Raw genomic sequence first — 18806 nt, 5'->3', positions numbered from 1 at the left:
ATGATATTTTATGGATTGAAGGATCAAGGACCATGAAGAATGCCACCACATGTTCATTTTAATGGACACTGGTTAGAGAGAACCTCACACGATATCAATTAAAAGGGTCTCTGTACCATACCCACTCAGCAATTGATACTTTGATATTCTTTATGTTTCATTAGGCACAAATAGAGCTATTTCCCCTCATAGGAAAGAATGTACAGCCTGATTTAAAGCCTATCCTTCCACCTCTTCCAAGAGTCATACTGTATTAGTTGGTTTGTTACATCGAAGGTCACAACATTGGTAAGAAAAGTCTTTGCAATAACTTAACACCCTTAATAGGCACCATTTCACACTGAAGAGGCAGTTGACAACCCTGCTGCCTGTTGTGTATTACATTAGCTTGGCTGGATCCTGTGCCCATGTTTCCAAATGCAAATCTTTCAGTTTGCACTGTCACTGGATTCCACATGGAGTCCAACAGCAAAGACCAATCTTGTCGACAATTCCCAGTGTTACATTGCAGAATTGCCTTGGGATCATGTGCATTATCTGAGAGCGCCATTAGCTTACATGAAGATTGTAGGAATTAGGCGGTAAAGTAGAAGATTTTTTTTTGTTAAATGTTATCTCTTTAAAATTGTTTCATGTTGGTTTAGTGGTTCTAATTATTTGTGTTTTAGTTTACTTTTTTCCCTTCATCTTTAATTATTGAATTTCTTAATTAATTACTTTAATTTTAGTAAGAGCTTCTGAATATAAAAGACACAAGAACCATTAAAAATCACTTGCAGCTTTCACAGCTAGTGCAGCTGGGATAGGGCTTTTCTACCTGTCAAAACTTGCATCTGAGTTTTGGGGACGGTGCCTACTCACTGGCTGCCAAGATAGCTGCTGCTGCTGGGGCCATACTATTGGCATTCAGGAATTTCTGAGGTTAACAATATTGACCCTCATCATCCATACTGGGTAAGTACGAGACCAGAGGCAACAACTCCAGGTGAGATCTGGCTTGCATCATTTGTTAAAATGTGACTCCAGTTCAAAAATACAATTCTTTGTGAGGTGATTTGAGACATTCTGAGATCGTGAAAGTCATTAGATGGGTCTAATGCATTCTTATACAGTTAAACTTGAGATGATTTTACATACAAAATACATTATACAAATCAACATAAAGCACTGAATGCAATCATCCCTACAAAAGAAAATACCCAAAAGGTTCCAGTAAATGATATCAAAATTGGGTTTATCCAGGTCCAAGTGGTGGTGAACTAATACTTCCAATTTCAATCATTGTTGAGAAATATACCTTAGAATAAAACTCAGGAAGCTAAATGATGTCATTGTGTTGAATTACTGTGTAATGTGATCCAGACCTATGTCATTCCAAGTTGTATATTTGTAGAGAATATCCAATTATTTTAAATGTGAGTAAAAGTACAAGTTGAAGTAATTAAAGCTGGCAACAGAGACGCAGTGAGCAATCATGGTCAGAATCTCCGCAACCTCTGATAAATAATCTGTCTTTATCCATTAGGCACTTCTTATTTAAACCTGGAACTGGATCTTCTCCACTTTTTTGTACAACTGGACCTGGTTACCCCCTCACTTCGAGCACTGTGTACTCTCCTCCACCGCGACCCTTACCCCGCAGCACGTTCTCAAGGTCTGCATTCAGTCTGAAAAAGCCCTACAAGTACTGCAACTGGAAGTGCACAGCCTTGAGTGCCATCATCATTTCTGTAACACTAGTGATTCTACTTGCCTACTTCATTGGTAAGTTCTTTGTAAATTTATTCTTCCTGACCAAGTCATCTTTCTGGGAGGAACAACAGAAAAACTGTGGGAGGCACTCCGACTCTGTGTGCAGGGATCTCCTCAGAGTTGAGATTGGCCACTTCACTGCCTTTGAGTATGAGATCACCTTGAGCTTTGCTCTAAAGTAAATCTAGTTGTTATTTACATTTATTTTATTGGTATTGGTATTGGTTTATTATTGTCACTTGTACCGAGGTACAGTGAAAAGCTTGTCTTACAAACCGATCACACAGGTCAATTCATTACACAGTGCAGTTACATTGAGTTAGTACAGACTGCATTGATGTAATACAGGTAAAAAAACAGTAACAGTACAGAGTAAAGTATCACAGCTACAGAGAAAGTGCAGTGCAATAAGGTGCAAGGTCACAACAAGGTAGATCATGAGGTCATAGTCCATCTCATTGTATAAGGGAACCGTTCAATAGTCTTATCACAGTAGGGTAGAAGCTGTCCTTAAGTCCAGTGGTACGTGCCCTCAGGCACCTGTATCTTCTACCCGATAGAAGAGGAGAGAAGAGAGAATGTCCCAGGTGGGTGGGGTCTTTGATTATGCTGGCTGCTTCACGACAACAAGAGGTAAAGACAGAGTCCAAGGAGGGGAGGCTGATGTCCGTGATATGCTGGGCTGTGTCCACAACTCTCTGCAGTTTCTTGCAGTCCTGGGCAGAACAGTTGCCGTACCAAGCCGTGATACATCCAGATGGGATGTTTTCTATTTTAAAATGTATACAGCATTCTTCCCCCTTTTTATTATTCCAAGTGGAAAATGTTAAGTGGAATGGGGAATTTGATTTGTTTTAATCTTTTGAACATCATTGTAAAGATTGGTAACAGACAACAACACTTCATTTCACTTAGCAAGTCAGTGAGTTAAATTTCTCTGAACCTTGAAGACAGAAGACAAGCTCCCTGCTGCATGCTGGGTTATCAGATTCCAGCCAAGGGGCAATTGCGGTGCTGCAACTGACCATCGCAGCCCCCCACGCCAGGTTAATGAGAGGAAAATCGGTCGTCATCTGATTGCCAAGCAGTACTTGCTGCAGGAAGAGGTGTATAAATCAGATGAGAAGCGTTGTGATGATGTTCATAATTGAATAGCCTGCTACGTTCATTTTGTAGTCTCCCTCATGAAGAAATACTGGGTAAGGTACTGGTGGGCTCATTGTATTGTTGGACCCAGCATTTCAGCAGATGGAGGAAGTAGATTGAAGATATTTCTTTCATAAAACATGCTGTTGAGAAATGTGGCATATCAGAAGAAGGACACTAAAGCTGCCTGTTTGTTGACACTGCCATTGGAATTTTAATCAGTAATCTGATGAAAGATAAAATGGCAACTATTTTATCAGTTATTCAGTAAATCTTTATAACACTAATAGCAACGTTAAATTAATATGATTTTTCACTTACTATGATTCTAGAAAGTAAAGCACTTCCCCTTCTTTAAAGTTAGAAAAAATGCAAGGGCCTAAAATATTCTAAATGGAACCAGTATGTTTTTATCCTTGATTTGAAGCTGCCTAAGAAACTGACTACAATCTCCTCTCATTGATCTTGGTTAAGGTTAACAACTGTACTGCAACTTTCCAAACCCGAGTTTGATTAATCTGGACTCTGAATCCTTTGTTATCTTTTGTGTAGGTTACTCCAACACACTTCTGCTCAATCTCCTCATTCTGCATAATCCCAAGGTCATCCATAACTCTGCTGTATTTCCACCATTGCCCTTCACCTTGCTGACCTTCACCAGCTCCTGGCCAGATGGTGTCTCAGTTTTAAAATGCCCTCTCTTGTTTTCAAACCCCTCATGTTCTCACACTTCCCTCCCTCTGTGATTCCTCCCATTTTATAATCCCCAAGATATCTGCCCTCCTCTAACTCCAGTCTCTTTCTCAACCCCAGTTATAACCTCATTCCAGTGATTAGCTCTTTAGCTGCCAAGGTGTTAAATTCTGGAATTCTGTCCCTAAACTTCTTCATCTCACTATTTCTCATCCTTTTAAGGTGCTCCATAAAACCAGAGCCTTTGACTGTGCTCTTGCGCAAATATCTCCTTGTGTGACTCGGCATAGTTTTTTATCACTAGTGATCTCATGGAGGGCCTGAGGACAATTATCGCATCATTAAATGTTCTCTGTATATGGAAGTGGTAGTTGATTTAAAATGAGCAAAGTCACAAGTTATGTATCAGTTTCTGGCTGGATCTGATCCAAGCTTATTTTCTTTTGGAGGTAAGTCATCTGAGAAGTGACAACCCAGGGGTCAGTGCAAGATCATCATTGGAAAGGTGCCAACAATGCTACGAAGATTAAATCAGAATAATTACTCAATATAATTACTGGAACATTGAAACTATTAAATTATTAAACTAAAATTAATCCTTTGGTTCCACTGCAAACATATTTAAAATGAATTTTCAAAACCAGGGCCAATGACATGATAAAATAATTAATTACAATCTCTTAAAAGAAAACACTCCATAAAATGCAGTATTTTAAGTGTTAGGGGTGAGAGTGAGTAAATGCAAATAATTTAATCAAGATGACTTCATTTATACGACCCTGCTTAAATTGCAGGATGAACTTCAAAATAAAATGTGGATAAATTGTGAACAAGTCAGACAAAATTGCAAAAAAGGAACATTAACTTTTCATTTACAGCAGGAATTTTTAAAAGTTAGTCAACATATTCATTTCTGGCAGTGGTGGGGAGGAACTGCTTAAACCACAAAATACTTTTCATACTCTTTAAAACCATTTGACAGCTTGTTGTGTTGAGAACCACTCAGGGTGTGGGAATGCACATCTAACATTCAGCCTGATGCAGCCTAGGATAAAAGTCCCATCAGCCCTGTGAATGACCCGAACAACAGACCTGGCTAACTCCCCAACACTTTCAGGCACAGTCCATCATGCCCACCATTGTTCCCACACTGATAAATTTGACCCCAATTCAGGTCAGCACCCTCTGATCCCTCCACATACTACAATCTCATGCCACTTTCACTTTTTTCTATTGCTTCTCACATTTTATTCTGTGTCTGTTTGTCTCTCTCTTCCCCCCACCCTGGATTGGGTATCCAAACTAGGGGAAGTCCATGTCAGAGATAAAGAAAGAGAGAGAGAGAGAGAGAGTGTGAGTGTGTGTGTGTGTGTGTGTGGGAGTCACTCTATGCATTGAGTATGTGGGTGTGAGAGTCCATATGTGTGAGTAGATGTGTGTGTGTGGGAGAGAGGGACAGTGTATGTTTGTGAGTATGTGTGGGTGAAAGAATCAGAGTGCGTGTGTGTGAGAGAGAAACAGTATGTGTGTGAGAGAGAAAAAGAGTAAGTGTGTGTGAAAGAGAGTGTGTGCGGAGGAGAGTCAGTGCATAAGAGAGAGTTAGTGTGTGTGTGTCCATGTGTGTGTGTTTATGAAAGAGAGGTGTCAGTGTGTGCCTATGGGTGTGTGCTTATGGGAGAGTCACGATGTGTACAGTTGTGCGTGTGTGTGTGTGTGTGCGTGTGTGTGAGAGAGAGAGAGACACACACAGTGTTCTTGTGAGTATGCGCAAGAGAGAGTCAGTGTATGTGCACAGAGAGAGTCAGTGCATGTGTGAGAGAGTGCGTTTGACAGAGTCTGTGTGTGTGTGTGTGTGTGTGGGTAAGAGGAGGAGAGAGCCGGTGTGAAAGAGAGTCAGTATGTGTGTGAGAGAGAGAGTGTGTGTCAGTGCTTGTTTGTGTTTCAGAGATATGAAAACAGAAACTGCTGGAAAGACTAAGCAGGTTGGGTATCATCTGTGGAAAGCAAGAGTATTAACGTTTCAAGTCCAAGCTCCTTCATCAGAATTGGTTAAGAGAGAATATTTAGTTTAAGTTGAAGAGAGTGTGGGGGAATAATGGATAGGACTAAAGGAATATCTCTGATAGGATGAAGCCCGTGCTTTAGTGGAGATAAGTTGCAGAAGTCATTCAGGCAATGGGTTAATGTGCACAGTTAGCGAGAGAGAAAATGAGCAAAAGGTATATATGAGAGCAGTTAGAGAGCAAAAGCACAGAGAAACATAAAAGCAATGAATGGGTGGTCTAAGGGACGTGACCAGCAAGTCAGAATGTGCTAATGGAGTGAGAAAAATTGAGCTTATATCACAGACAGACGAATTGCAGCAGAAATGGCCAAATACAGAGAAGGCGAGTTACATGAAGCTGTGTGAGAGAGAATGTCAGTGTGTGAAGGAGTATTGATGAGTTAATATGTGAGAGTCAGTGTGATAGGGACTGAACGTCAGTGAGTGTGTGTGAGAGAGGATGCTGGTTGGTGAGTCAGTGTATGTGAGAGAGAGTCTCAGTGAGTTGGTGTGTGAGAGACAGTGAGTCAGTGTGTGAGAGTATGTCAGTGAGTCAGTGTGTGAATCAGACTGGGTCAGTGAGTCATTAAGTGAGAGAAACTCTGAGTCAGTGAGTGAGAGAGACTGTCAGTGAGGTGTGAGAGTGAGTCAGAGTGTGAGAGAGTGTGTCAATGAGTCAGTGTGAGTCAGACTGGGTCAGTGAGAGAGATTCTGAGTCAATGAGTGAGAGAGTGTGTCAGTGAGTCAAAGTGTGAATCAGACTGGGTCAGTAAGTTAGTCTGTGAGAGAGACTTTCGTGAGTCAGTGAGTGAGAGAGTGAGTCAGTGTGTGAGGCTGGCACTCGACACTGATAGCAAAAATGTGGTTGCAACATCTGCTGTTTCCACACATCATGATAGACTATCGAGGCAAAATTCATTATTTTTTTCATTTCTAAGTAGGAATTTCTCTTTTGTGTTCATTTTTGTATAATTACAACTATTTACAAGAAAAAGTCATCACCTGGCATGTGTCCCATTGACTCACCATGTCTGTAAATTGTTCTTCCTTCCTGCTGAGCATTCCAGTCTTATGAACATCAGCATTGGGTGGACTGCGTCTTTTCACAAAACAAATTCACAATTAAACAAGCTTTATTATTTTTTCTGAGTTGCCGAGGATTTTGATTGTATTTGGGAAACGGAAACAACTTCTTATAACCCTCCTGCTTCAACTTTTCTCGGTATATGTGGGAAGATAATTATTGCAAATACTACATTAAGGGGAAACTAAGAGAATTTACAGTGCAGAATTCCAACACGGGCTTGTAATCTAGCATTTAATTGGATTGTCTATTGACTACTTATTCTGACAATTTGGATATTATTTTAGGGGTAAGGTCTTCCACCCACTCTGTGAACATCTTTACTAATCATACTCAACTTGTTATGTCTTATTGTTGAGAAAATACAATTTAGAACAGAGAATATAGAGAAGGACAGCACAGGAAGAGGGTCATCGGCCCTCCATGTCTGTGCTGACCATGATGTCTATTTAACTAATCCCATCTGCCTGCACATGGTCTGTATCCCTCTATTCCCTGCCTCTTCATGTGTCTAAACTGAAATTCCCAGACTGGGGCCCATCACCCACACACTACTTCCACTGGTTTCCCTCCCCCACTGTTCCCATCTGCCCTCCCTACCTCCCTCACTTGCTTCCCTGATCCACCTTCCTTTCCTATCAAATTCCATCTTCAGCCCTTTGTTGCCTCCACCTATCACCTCCCAGCTTCTGTCACTATTTCCATTCCCCTCCTCTATCTGCCTATCACCCCTCCTCACCTGGATCCACCGCTCACTTGCTGGCTCTTGCTCCACCCCTTCCCTCCACTATTTCTCCTCTATTTGAAGTGTCTCAACCCGAAAAGTCAACCATCCATTTCCCTCCACAGGTGCTACCTGACCTGCTGAATTCATCCAGCATCTTGTTTTTTGTTCTGGGTTCCAGCATCTACAGTCTCTTGTGTCTCCATCCTAATCCCTAGATTTGATATGCCTTTTCAGCATTCAAGAATAAATTGACTGCTTTGGATCTGATTATCCATTTTCGTTACTAGTACTTCTACATTCTTCAACCACTTTCAGACTGCCTATCATTATAGCACAAATGTCTGTTGATTAATAATGAAGCATCATTGCTTGCATCTTCAGTGAGAGAAAAAAAGCTGTATGTTTAAGAATAGTCTTCTGCTCAGTCTGAAGGGAAAGGGAAAGACCCGAGCAATAAAAATAAATTAACCCATTAATTGTTGATCTTACATTTAAGGTAAACGTGTTCTTAGTGGAATCATAGCAGATATTAATTTCCAATGAAACATTTAGAAAGTCCCCATAAAGGACTGCAGGTATTGTTAGTTTTCTATTTGAAATATTTAATCTTCCTGGTATGGTTGAGTAGAAGCACTTTGAAGCCAGTTTGTTAAACATTGTTATTAGCTGAAGTGGATGCTGGAGTTAAAACCTAGCTATCTGTTTTCAAAAGATGTTCATGGTCAGACTTTAAGTGTAAGGGTGCCTATTAACAGTGTTGTTGCAAGGGAGTGCTGCAATAAGCAAAAACTTCCACGATTTTATTACACTTTTGCAAAATGGACTCATCAATACATGAACCTGCAAGTTCGATGATGGTTGTGCATCCTAAATAAAATTGGTTATTGATTGATTAGACCATAGGAGTTGCTCACGTTTTACTATTGAATTATGGAAAGCTTCATGATTAGGATTTGAAAGGTTTCAAATGACAGTGCACTGACAATGGATTTTTCATGATGAAAATTGAAGCTGATTTTATAAACATAAAAGTTTTGCAGAGTAGTCTTGAACCATTAAATGATGTTTATTTAGCTTTGCATTCATTTGCATTCCACTGCATCTTTTAAAAGTACATTGAACAGATGTATTAAACATGCAAACCCTATCTCTGGTGAAATAAACTTAACCACCTTTAAATCTTATAAAGCTTCTGTGATGGATGTGGGGGTTTTACCATCCTTAGATCCCCCAACCCCAATCCCCACCAGATGATTCTCACAGACCAGATTTATCAGGAGGACAGGAAGGCAGCTCAACAAAAGGAGACCTTTCATTCCCCTGGATCTGTGGATGGATGCATTCTCACAGTCATTCTTCCCACATCAACATGATGGGTAAGGTAAATTAATAGTAATATCACTCATAATCCAAGGGCCTTGACTAATGACTCAGAGTCATAAGCTCACAGCCCCTGCACGGTAGCTGAGAAATTGAAGTAAGTAGCTAATTTCTGTAATGATAGCCATGAAATTACCAGTGAAATCCACATCTCATGAATGATCATTGACAATTCACATGAAGAAAATTTGAAGCAAATAAAAGGCAACCAAGAATCAAATTAACACACTCCATTCTGCTATATATCACTTGCATCCTTCATCATCAATTGTAGACAACTTCTTTTAATAGAGTCCCTGTTAATATTCCTCCTGTCAAGCAACTTGACAGAAATGCTTCTTCTCAGAATCAGACCCGGTTTGCTCCATTGCATTTATAATGTGTCATTAGCACATCATTTATGCGGTTTTGCAAAGCACTGCACAGTTGTTCCTCCCCAGTAGCCCCAAGAACATGCTAGCAGGCCTTCTGGATCATTGCAGTGCTCATAGGTATAGTTCTCCCACAATGATGTTAGGTAAGGACTTTGGGTATTGACTTACCACAATGAAGAAACAGCAATGTATTGATCTGAACTGAATTTAATTTCAGCAACAATCCTGTGTAAATTCCAGTCAGTGTTGTGTTATTGTTTGGTGCATTCTTTGTGGTAGTAGCAAAGGTGAGGGGGGAATGGGGGGTCATGGCTGAGGAGTATGAAACTGAGTCTTGCCAGTCAAGTTCTGTTAATTTCACAGCAGTTTTCAAAGCAGCCAAGAGAGGTGTGAGATTCCTATTACAAGCTGAAGAAGCAAATGTTCACAGTGAACCTGAGAATTAGGGCCAGAACAAAACTGAATTAAGATTAATTAAGCATTGAAAGCCTCGAGTTTCAGAGTTAATAATTAAAACTGCCTTTAAATAATGGCATATCTGTAATTGTCATGACCAAGATTTTAAAATCTTATTTTAGTTTTGTCCATTAACAACTGTCAAATAAGACATAGGTATAAAGTTCTGGGAACTTCTGAAATATTTTCCCAAGTAAGTGAGTTGTGAAAAACATGTCACGTGTATAATTCTCTGCATTATCAGGCTGGTAACTCCAGTAGAGACCAAACCACCTACAGCAAATATGATGTTTTTAGTCTGTGCCAAGCCACCGTGGGAGGATGCCTAACCAAGTGCCTTAGCAAAAACAATCAGTACAAAATCATTGTTGCCTCAGAACTCACTGGCCGACAAATGCATATAAAATATGAATACCAAATGTGGAATACTTCTGGAAGTATTGACCTGCAGAATGCAGCATAAGGCAAAGATATATATGTAGATCAGAAACAGCAAGTAGTTTTCAGCTAATGTTGTCCATTTTAATATGCGGTTTGAAGTATGCATCATGACATGTCAAGTCTAACGTATTTAATAAAACCCTATATTTCATCACACTAACATTCAGATATTCAATATTTATTTCATATCTTCTATATTAAGCACATGATACACTAACTACTTTTACCTGTATGATTATTCTTTGAAACAATTGCTTTAAAATGTAAGTGAAATAAAATACCTAATTTTTTCTTTACCTTACTCAAATAATGGAAATGAGCCACCTTGACCATTTATTTACAAAAATAATAATTTATCAGTTTGGGTTTTCACAATTAAATGTGTTGATACTGGTCAGAGACTGAACCAGGAGTTAACACCGGCCAGAGACTTATTTTTATTATAAATTTCATTGCAAAAAAATTATTTCACTTTTCTATGAATAAAGGGTATCCTGTAAATGTTGGCAGCAATACTTAATTCTGTGTACTGAAATATAAAGCATCCATTTTAAAATTTCAGTCATTAGATGGTTAAGTCAAAATCAGTTGTCACTTCTACTCTGCTTTGGCCTGTTTCCTGGCAGAGAAAACAAATTACTAATTCTTTCTCACGTACTGGGTCTCTGCAATAATCGTGAAGTAAGATGCACGGCTAACACCTTTACATTTTAAACTCATACTAGTGTTTTTTTTTCTCATTGTCTATATCATGCTTTGAATCGTATGCAGCTATGTAATGTTCATGTCCTGTCAAATAGTCTCCCAATGTGATAATGAAACAAAACCTAATCGTTACAGCTATTACTGTACTCTGGGCCAAACTAACTTGGATGTTTTTATGCTTGATAGATTAGCATATCGCACGCAGTCAACTGCATAAGACAGTTCATATTACATCGATGCGATCCAAAAGGAGTAGCTTGCCAATCACTGATGTAGTTTTTCTTAAGCTGCCTGAATAGATTTGACAACAAAAGGTTGATTGTGGCTTTCACTATTAAAAACTTATCACTTCACATTTTTTCCAGTTAAGTGTTACCTTTGCATAATTTGGACAAAATAGTTTATTTGTCATTGTGCACTTTCAAGATGAAATGCAATTCTAGTTCGCCTGTGCTCAGATAATACCCTTTCCTGTTACATAGAATATTGCACAGGGTCTTTTGTTCATCTCCAACAAAATTTAATGCCAAGATCTTTAAGGCAAATACACTTACCACCAGCAACCAAAGTGTGACTTGTTTTAATCTCAAATTTAATTTCATACATTATAATTGGTTGGAAATTTATTACTGTACTCTGGTGGTCAAACCAAGTCAGCAACTTTGTAGAAGAAACCTGATGCGAATTATTATTCTCTGCTGTGTTTTGTTTGTTGGGGTTTACACTTCACTAGCTACCTCTCGCTTTTTTTCTCTCAGCAATCAGTCATGGTCTTCTCATCCTGAACACTCTTTCTCTTTCTCATGCCATCAATCTGTCCCAAAGGACCTTTTTCTATTGACCTTGTGAATTATCATTTTGTTGGTCTTCGTTTTGCCTTAACACTTTTTTTTTCTGCTGAGTGCAGTAGTTGTCCTGCCTATCCAGCTGTGTGATGAATTAGCAAGGTGATAGGGCTAACAAAAGAACAATAGATTCCCTTAAGTCAGAACAGATTGGTGTCTAATGTACTATTTTAAAATTAGAAATAAGATTCATGTAGTTCTGTTCCCTCATGCACTGAAAAATAACTCTTTCCCCTTGAGCTGCTAACTTTTGATTAACAGAGTCACATTGCTGCTTTATTGCTTGCGATGCTGGTAGTAACACTGCAGCAAACTACTACTTTCCTTCAAGTACTCAGCAGGTCAGGCAGTATCACAAACAGAATCAATGTTTCAGGTTAAGGACCCTTCATCAGGACTGGAGCAGTGAATTCCAATGAAGTGTCTGAAACGTTAACTCTGTTTTGCTTTCTGTAGATGCTGCTTGATGTGCTGAGTGTTTCCAGCACTTTATTCTTTTTATTTTAGATTCCCAGCATCAGCATTTTTTTAATTTTCACTTTGCTCTGAATTCAATTGGTGATTTGATGGCAAAAGTATTGTAATACACTTCAAGGGAATAGATTAATAAACTAATAAACGATGAGAAGAAAATATTCATTTTTTATTGCTATACAAGCATTTGGGCTTATGTAGGGATAGCTAACACTGAGTGAAAATGGAAATCTCTAAAGAGGGTGCACTATAAAAGGTAAATGCTGATAGTGATCTTGAAGTTGCTCAGAATTCACAGTATTGGCTCTTCCCTGGGTTTATGCCCATTAGGTGCTATGCCCAAATAATTTGTGCCCTACTCAGCCAATTACCTAGTCAGGTCAATAATTTGCCTTCAGTCCCATAAGCTTCAGATGTATTTGACATTCCTTTGTGAGGGACTTTACCAACTGCCTTCCAGAAGTAAATATAAAAAAAATCTATTCTCCTACCTTTTCCAAAAATCTGATTATATTTTCAGGCATAATCTACACTTTACAAATCCACCCTGCCCCTTTTTACTCAACTGAAAATGTTAAATATTCCTGCATATTGTCTTTAATTATAATACTAATAATTTCCCAACAACAGACGCTAAATTGATCAGTTTATATTGCACTGGTTTACCAATCTCCCTGTTCTCAATCAGTAGAGTGACATCTAGTTTCCAATATAAAGGAACTATGCCTTTGGAGACCTTTGGAAACTTAAGGTTAGAATGTCTATATTGTATTTAGCAGCTTCCCTTATAATGATTGGATGTAAACCATCTTGTCCTGGAGATTTGTCACACTTTTGTGCCATAATTTACCTCGTTAGTTACTTGGCTTCCATTAAATTTGATGCGTCTGATTCATTATTAGTTTACTTGATTTATTTTCTCCAATATGCCATCCATTTCCTCTACCATAAATACTAATGCAACATAATTATTCAAAATGTGGACAATTTAATTATTTCCATTTACAATATTATTATTAACTTCTCATTATTAATTTCTAAGGGCTACACTCCTGGCCACCCTATTTCCCTAATATTATGGTAAAATTTTGCACCAATTTTTGATATTGCAAACTTCAATTCATATTTTGTATTTTTATCTCTGTTTTGTCACCTTTTGCTATTCTTTCCATCTCCTCCATCAGTAGGTCTGAGCTGGTTTGTGTGCCTTTATTTTTGCTTTCATGGAACAGAGGGATCTAGGAATACAAGTGCATTCTTCATTGAAAACAGCGTCACAGGTAGACAGGGTGGTGAAAAGGGGTTTAGCATGCTGGCCTTCAGTCAGGGCTCTGAGATTAGGAGTTGGAGTATTATGTTGCAGTTGTATAAGTCATTGGTGAGGCCACACTTGGAACACCTTGTACAGTTTTGGTCACCCTGTTATAGGAAAGACGTGGTTAAACTGGAAAGAGTGCAGAAAAGATTTACAAGGATGTCGCCAGGACTGAAGGGCCTGAGTTATAGGGAGAGGTTGGCCAGGCTACATTTTTATTCTTTGGAGCATAGGGGATTGAGGGGTGACCTTACAGAGGTTTATAAAATCATGAGGGGCATAGATAAGGTGGACAGTAACAGTCTTTTTCCCAGGGTGGGGGAGTCCAAAACTAGGGGGCGTAGATTTAGGGTGAGAGGGCAAAAATTTAAAAGGGATTTGAGGGGCAACTTTTTCATGCAGAGGGTGGTGAGTAAATGCAAGAAGCTGCCAGAGGAAGTGATTAAGGCAGGTACAATAATATCATTGAAGAAACACTTAGATAGGTACTTGCAGGGGCAGGGCTTAGAGGGATATGGGTCGAACACAAGAAATTGGGTCTAGCTTGGTGGGCACTATGATCGGCATAGATTCGTTGGGCCAAAGGGCCTGTGCCATGCTGTATTGCTCTATGACTCTATGTTGCCCTTAACTCTCCAGTTATCCATGGTCTTCTGTTGTTTCAATCATGAATACATTTGCGCATCTTACTCTGAGCTGTTTCATGCATAGCATTCAAGTCAACTTACCTAAATCAAGAATTTTAGGAGATATCTTGAGTTCCTTCTTTCAAAACTACATTGAAGTCAATCATATTTTGATTGCAGATATATAAATGATCATGCACATCAAAATTTTAATTAAATATGTACTTTGCTAAATCCAACATGCCCTACCCATGTTCTGGTTCTGTCACATGTGACTGCTCAAAAATTTAGCAGTGCTCAGTAGCACTAAATATGCCATATTAAAAACAAAGAAGCAAAATACAATGTGCAAATAATAATCATGTAAATTAATAGGGTTAAATTTCTGTGATTTCCTATCTAACGTATCACTGATCTGGCTATTTCCAATTCATAAGATGCTTAAATCTCAATAAACAGCTTTCTGCCTTTACTCCACGTTTGTCTAATCTCAGTGCATTTATACATAATATCACTCTGGAGTTATTTTCGGGGGAATGATCCACACTGTCCATTTTGTAACATGCCTGATTGACTCTTGTTCCATCATCCCTTGTCACTGAAGTAAGTTCATCCTTAATCACTTGGGCTATTCCACCTGCTCTGCCATTTCTCACCTTTCCTGGAAACCCTCTAATTTGATAAATTTAGTTCCTTGTCCTAACTGTCTTGCAATCATAGCATACCCTCCAAGTTGAATTTGCACCACCTATTATTCTTTTTATACTTTTGTGCACTTGTATAATAGAAACAATTATTTGCGACACCGAATTTAACCAATCCCTTCTGCTAATTTTTAACTCCTGCATTTGATGTTGTAATTTCCATCTAAAGAAGAGGGGGTATTTCTGGGGAGAAAGATATTTGTTCCTGAGTGGGTTCTGCACAGCATAGTTTCAGGGGCAGAATGGCATTCAGTCATTAAATTTATAATTAATTTCACATAACCTGAGCCAGACTTGCACTGCAGTCATGGTAATAACTTGGAGGTTTGATTCTGTATATAACAAAGTATCAGCAACTACTCCTGATCTCATGCCCTCTCTGCTTCCATAGGAAGAGTATTGAACATCCTCCAAACCAAAGGTGAATTCTTTGCGAAAGGAGTCATAATTACTATTAAATGTGTCATTGGGCATGCAAGCATTAGACAGTGATAAATAAAGTGTAATGTAACTTCTCCCACGTAACAAAAAAATAGACTTCAGCTGGCTGTTGTTCGAGGTCAGGTTTTTGGAAAGCAATATTTTTTTAAATCAGAGACACAAAAATAATGCTGCAAACAACTTTGACAGTTTTATGATTGATGATTGTGAAGTACGAAAAAGGCAGAACAAGACCATTTCCAAAATGAAATAGTTACCAACAATTCCTCTCCGACAATGAGAACAAATAACACTTAACAAGATAGTGTTATCCTATTTACTGTTGTTTTCTAGGGCATTCACTTTTATACATTTTTGAAATGATTATGCACCAAACATGGATGTCATTCTATGGCCCCCACACAAAAAGATCTGTCCATATTCTAATTATTACTTTTTATTCATCAGTGTTACAGAAAATGCCCTAAAAATAATCCCACTGAACCAATGCATTAGGCTACTTTAGATTGTTCCACAAATTATGCAAACCTACAATAGGATAATGCACTTTAATGCTACTATTTATTGGGCAATTTTGAGATGTCATTTACTCTACAGTTCATTCACTGCCAGTGCAGATATGTGGATTGCAAAATTTGACATTAAGAGGGCAAAATGGGTCAGGCTAACTAACTCCTTGACATTCTGCTTATTTTCCTTCCTATTCAAGATTGCTATCCATTACCACCCACTTTGGGCTCCTGCTGCACTTGAATGTGTGCCTTGTAAAATATCCATGAAATTGTCCTTTAGCAAAAAGCAAAATTGGGCAAGAGTGCACAAGCTGTACAACTGTACAGATTGTGGACAACATATGTGTGATGTTTTGCACAAGAGTATTGTCAGGTTTTGTAAAAGACAAGGGAAAACATCATCACCCGAGACGCTACTAATATTATAGTGTTATAAGTATGAAGTAACATGATACAGGGATTGTAATCTTTGTGAAGAGCCTTTGTCAGCTTCTTTAAGACTAAATTTAATAGCAAAACTCTGCACAGTGTTATATCACATATGACACATTTCCAGTTTCCTGCAATTTTTGGAGATAGCTGGATTATATAGAGTTGCAGACAGCACAATACTTAAAATTAGAAAAGTCCCATGCCAAGCCACCTCACTGTACTGTACATCGGTGCCTAATTTATCCAGAACTCCTGCAGTGATCCAGCCAGAAAAAGATGACTTTTCTCATTACTATCACAGCCATGCACCTGTTTGGCCTAAACTGGCACCTGCAGCCGATGGAAGGGCAGATGTACCAGATCGGTGAGAACAAAGCCAGCAGTTGGCCAGTGCCAACGGACGTCACATTGTCTCCCTCTGGTGGCACAGGTTTAGACTTGCCTGAAAGGAAAGGCAAAGGAACCAGTGAAGGTATGGTCTACTCTAAGCATAATCAATACTATGAACCTGCTCTTTGAATCTTCAGTGTACTTTATGTTTAACATTCAAGGCTTTATTTGTTGGTTATATTTTAAAACTTTACATGCAGTGTTTCCTTTTAATATTTTTCTGCCTTATTATTGTTGCATACTTTGAAAAGGGTTTATAGACTCTCAACATCCTTCATACAAACTTCTGTCACATTAATCTATTCAACAAAAAATATGCACTTTAATGGAGAACTGCTATTTTATGGCCATGAAATACTCATCAAGAAAGCTGCTTTGGGAACATTATGCACAGTCCCAGTCAGGCAGTCAGATCTAACTTCTACATTAATACCATATTCTAGTATTTATTCAGATGTAAAAACTGTTCAGAATCATTGAAATTTTAAATGCTGTCCTTGGCTGGCACTGAGTTGGATACCCTTCAAACCAATCTTACATTCTGATATTATGATAATCCAAGATGCCACATCTTGAAGCCAGGGGACAAAGTAATAAAGAATTCTTGATTTGCAATTCAAAATATTTTGATATGATTTTTTTTGTCAGTAGGCAGGTGTAAAATAACATTGGTTGTATGAAAATGTCAATGTTTCTTAAGGATCTAATGCAGTTTTCATATATGTATCAGCAATACAGCTTGTGGACAGGGACTGCAGTTCAAAAGCAGTTAGTTGTCAGTACACTGCTTTAGGATGTCCTGAAGTTGTGTGAGGGATTGTGCAAGCTTTCAAATCATTTTGGAGATTGAGTATTTAGTTTGTTAGAAATTGTATCCTTTCTGAAAAGATGCATAACAGCAGCAGTAAACTGGGGTGGTGGTGCTTTTATGTGAAGCTCCCAGTAGAGATATTGGGGTGGATCTTCTTGAGGCTGGACCACCACCAAAGGTTTCAGCCCACAGTCCCTAATGCCAACACTCACCTGGATCAAGCACAGAAGGTCAATATCACTGCTCCTCAGCACCCCAAATTCAGGCACAATGATGTCTTCACTTGCAATATGGAGAGGCCTCTCTCCAAGAATGCCCAGATAGGCCTTACCAGAAGGCAAAACTGTGTCAGAACTATTTTCTCCTGTCAAAGCTTGTGAGCAACATTTATAAATTGTTAAAATTGATGTAAATACTTTGAAAAATCTGTTCTTTGTAAATAATAATTAAAACGCATTAAAAAGTAAATTAATGTTAAATAATTTATTAACATATTAAACATTGACTCCTATTCTGGAGATGAGGAATTCCCATTGAAATGAATGTGATTTAGGACTCTGTGTCAGGTGTGACCTGCTGTGAGATTGACATCCCAACATAATGCTGGGTTATCCTAGCAAGATGTGGAATCTGGTGGCACTTTCTCATTTAGTAGGTTAAGGGCACAATGAGTGATCATACGTTTGAGACTCACTGCTAGACAAAAGGATGAATGATTGCAGTTCCCTTTGGAATACCAAACAGAAATATCCACCTCATTCTATCACTGTGTGCATGACAGAGCACAACTTGTGTATTTACATGTGAACAAAGGCCTTTTCTCTGCATTTCCTGGAATGAGGTGCTCGTGGAGGATGTTGGTTGGACTGCAGAATGTTGGATGTGATGGAAATGGGATGAAAAGAATTGGGCAAAGGGATATTCCAGGGACAAAGCAGAGTTGGTAGAAGGGATCCAGGTAGGGGAGGAATTGGTTGGTTAGCAGAGATGTGATCCTGGAACGGTGGGAGTCACATCAGGAGGCCTGAGGATGTCAACAGTGAGGTCAGACGCTGGGAAGGGATGGAAGCTGTCATTAAGAAATCACTTACAAATCAAGCTACCAAGGATAATATGGATGTCTTGAACGCCACTGCAACAGATCATGTGAGGTGAGATTTCTTTTAACCAATGCCTAGGCAGGCCTTCCAGTTAATATCCTTGAGTATGTAAGGCCCACATCATTCTCCACAGAAGGGTTTTACTCCAGACACACCAGAATAAGCTTTGCACTCCCATTAATGTCACTGTGCATACCCAGCACCTTATGGATGTATGCATATGTACTGAGGACCAGAACAACAATCAGAAGGGCACTGAGCATGATCAGGTTTTCAATGAAGTTCTACTGCAGAGCTCACAGAATGTCACATAATAGAACTTTAATCAAGATCTCAAATTGTCTACTAGATTTC

The 18806-nt window shown here is 38.8% G+C and overlaps 1 protein-coding gene across 1 annotated transcript in view; it reads left to right on the top strand.

Annotated features, from left to right (window-relative positions):
* tenm4 (teneurin transmembrane protein 4) overlaps nucleotides 1-18806 on the top strand; it is a 1444950-nt gene that overhangs the window by 1262526 nt on the left and 163618 nt on the right. The window contains 2 exon segments of the mRNA XM_052026216.1: nucleotides 1526-1764; nucleotides 16453-16623. Of these exon segments, the coding sequence (XP_051882176.1) occupies nucleotides 1526-1764; nucleotides 16453-16623 (410 nt within the window).

Source organism: Pristis pectinata, chromosome 11, assembly GCF_009764475.1.
Source record: "Pristis pectinata isolate sPriPec2 chromosome 11, sPriPec2.1.pri, whole genome shotgun sequence".
Taxonomy (NCBI): Eukaryota; Metazoa; Chordata; class Chondrichthyes; order Rhinopristiformes; family Pristidae; genus Pristis; species Pristis pectinata.
This window is presented reverse-complemented; position numbering and strand designations above follow the sequence as displayed.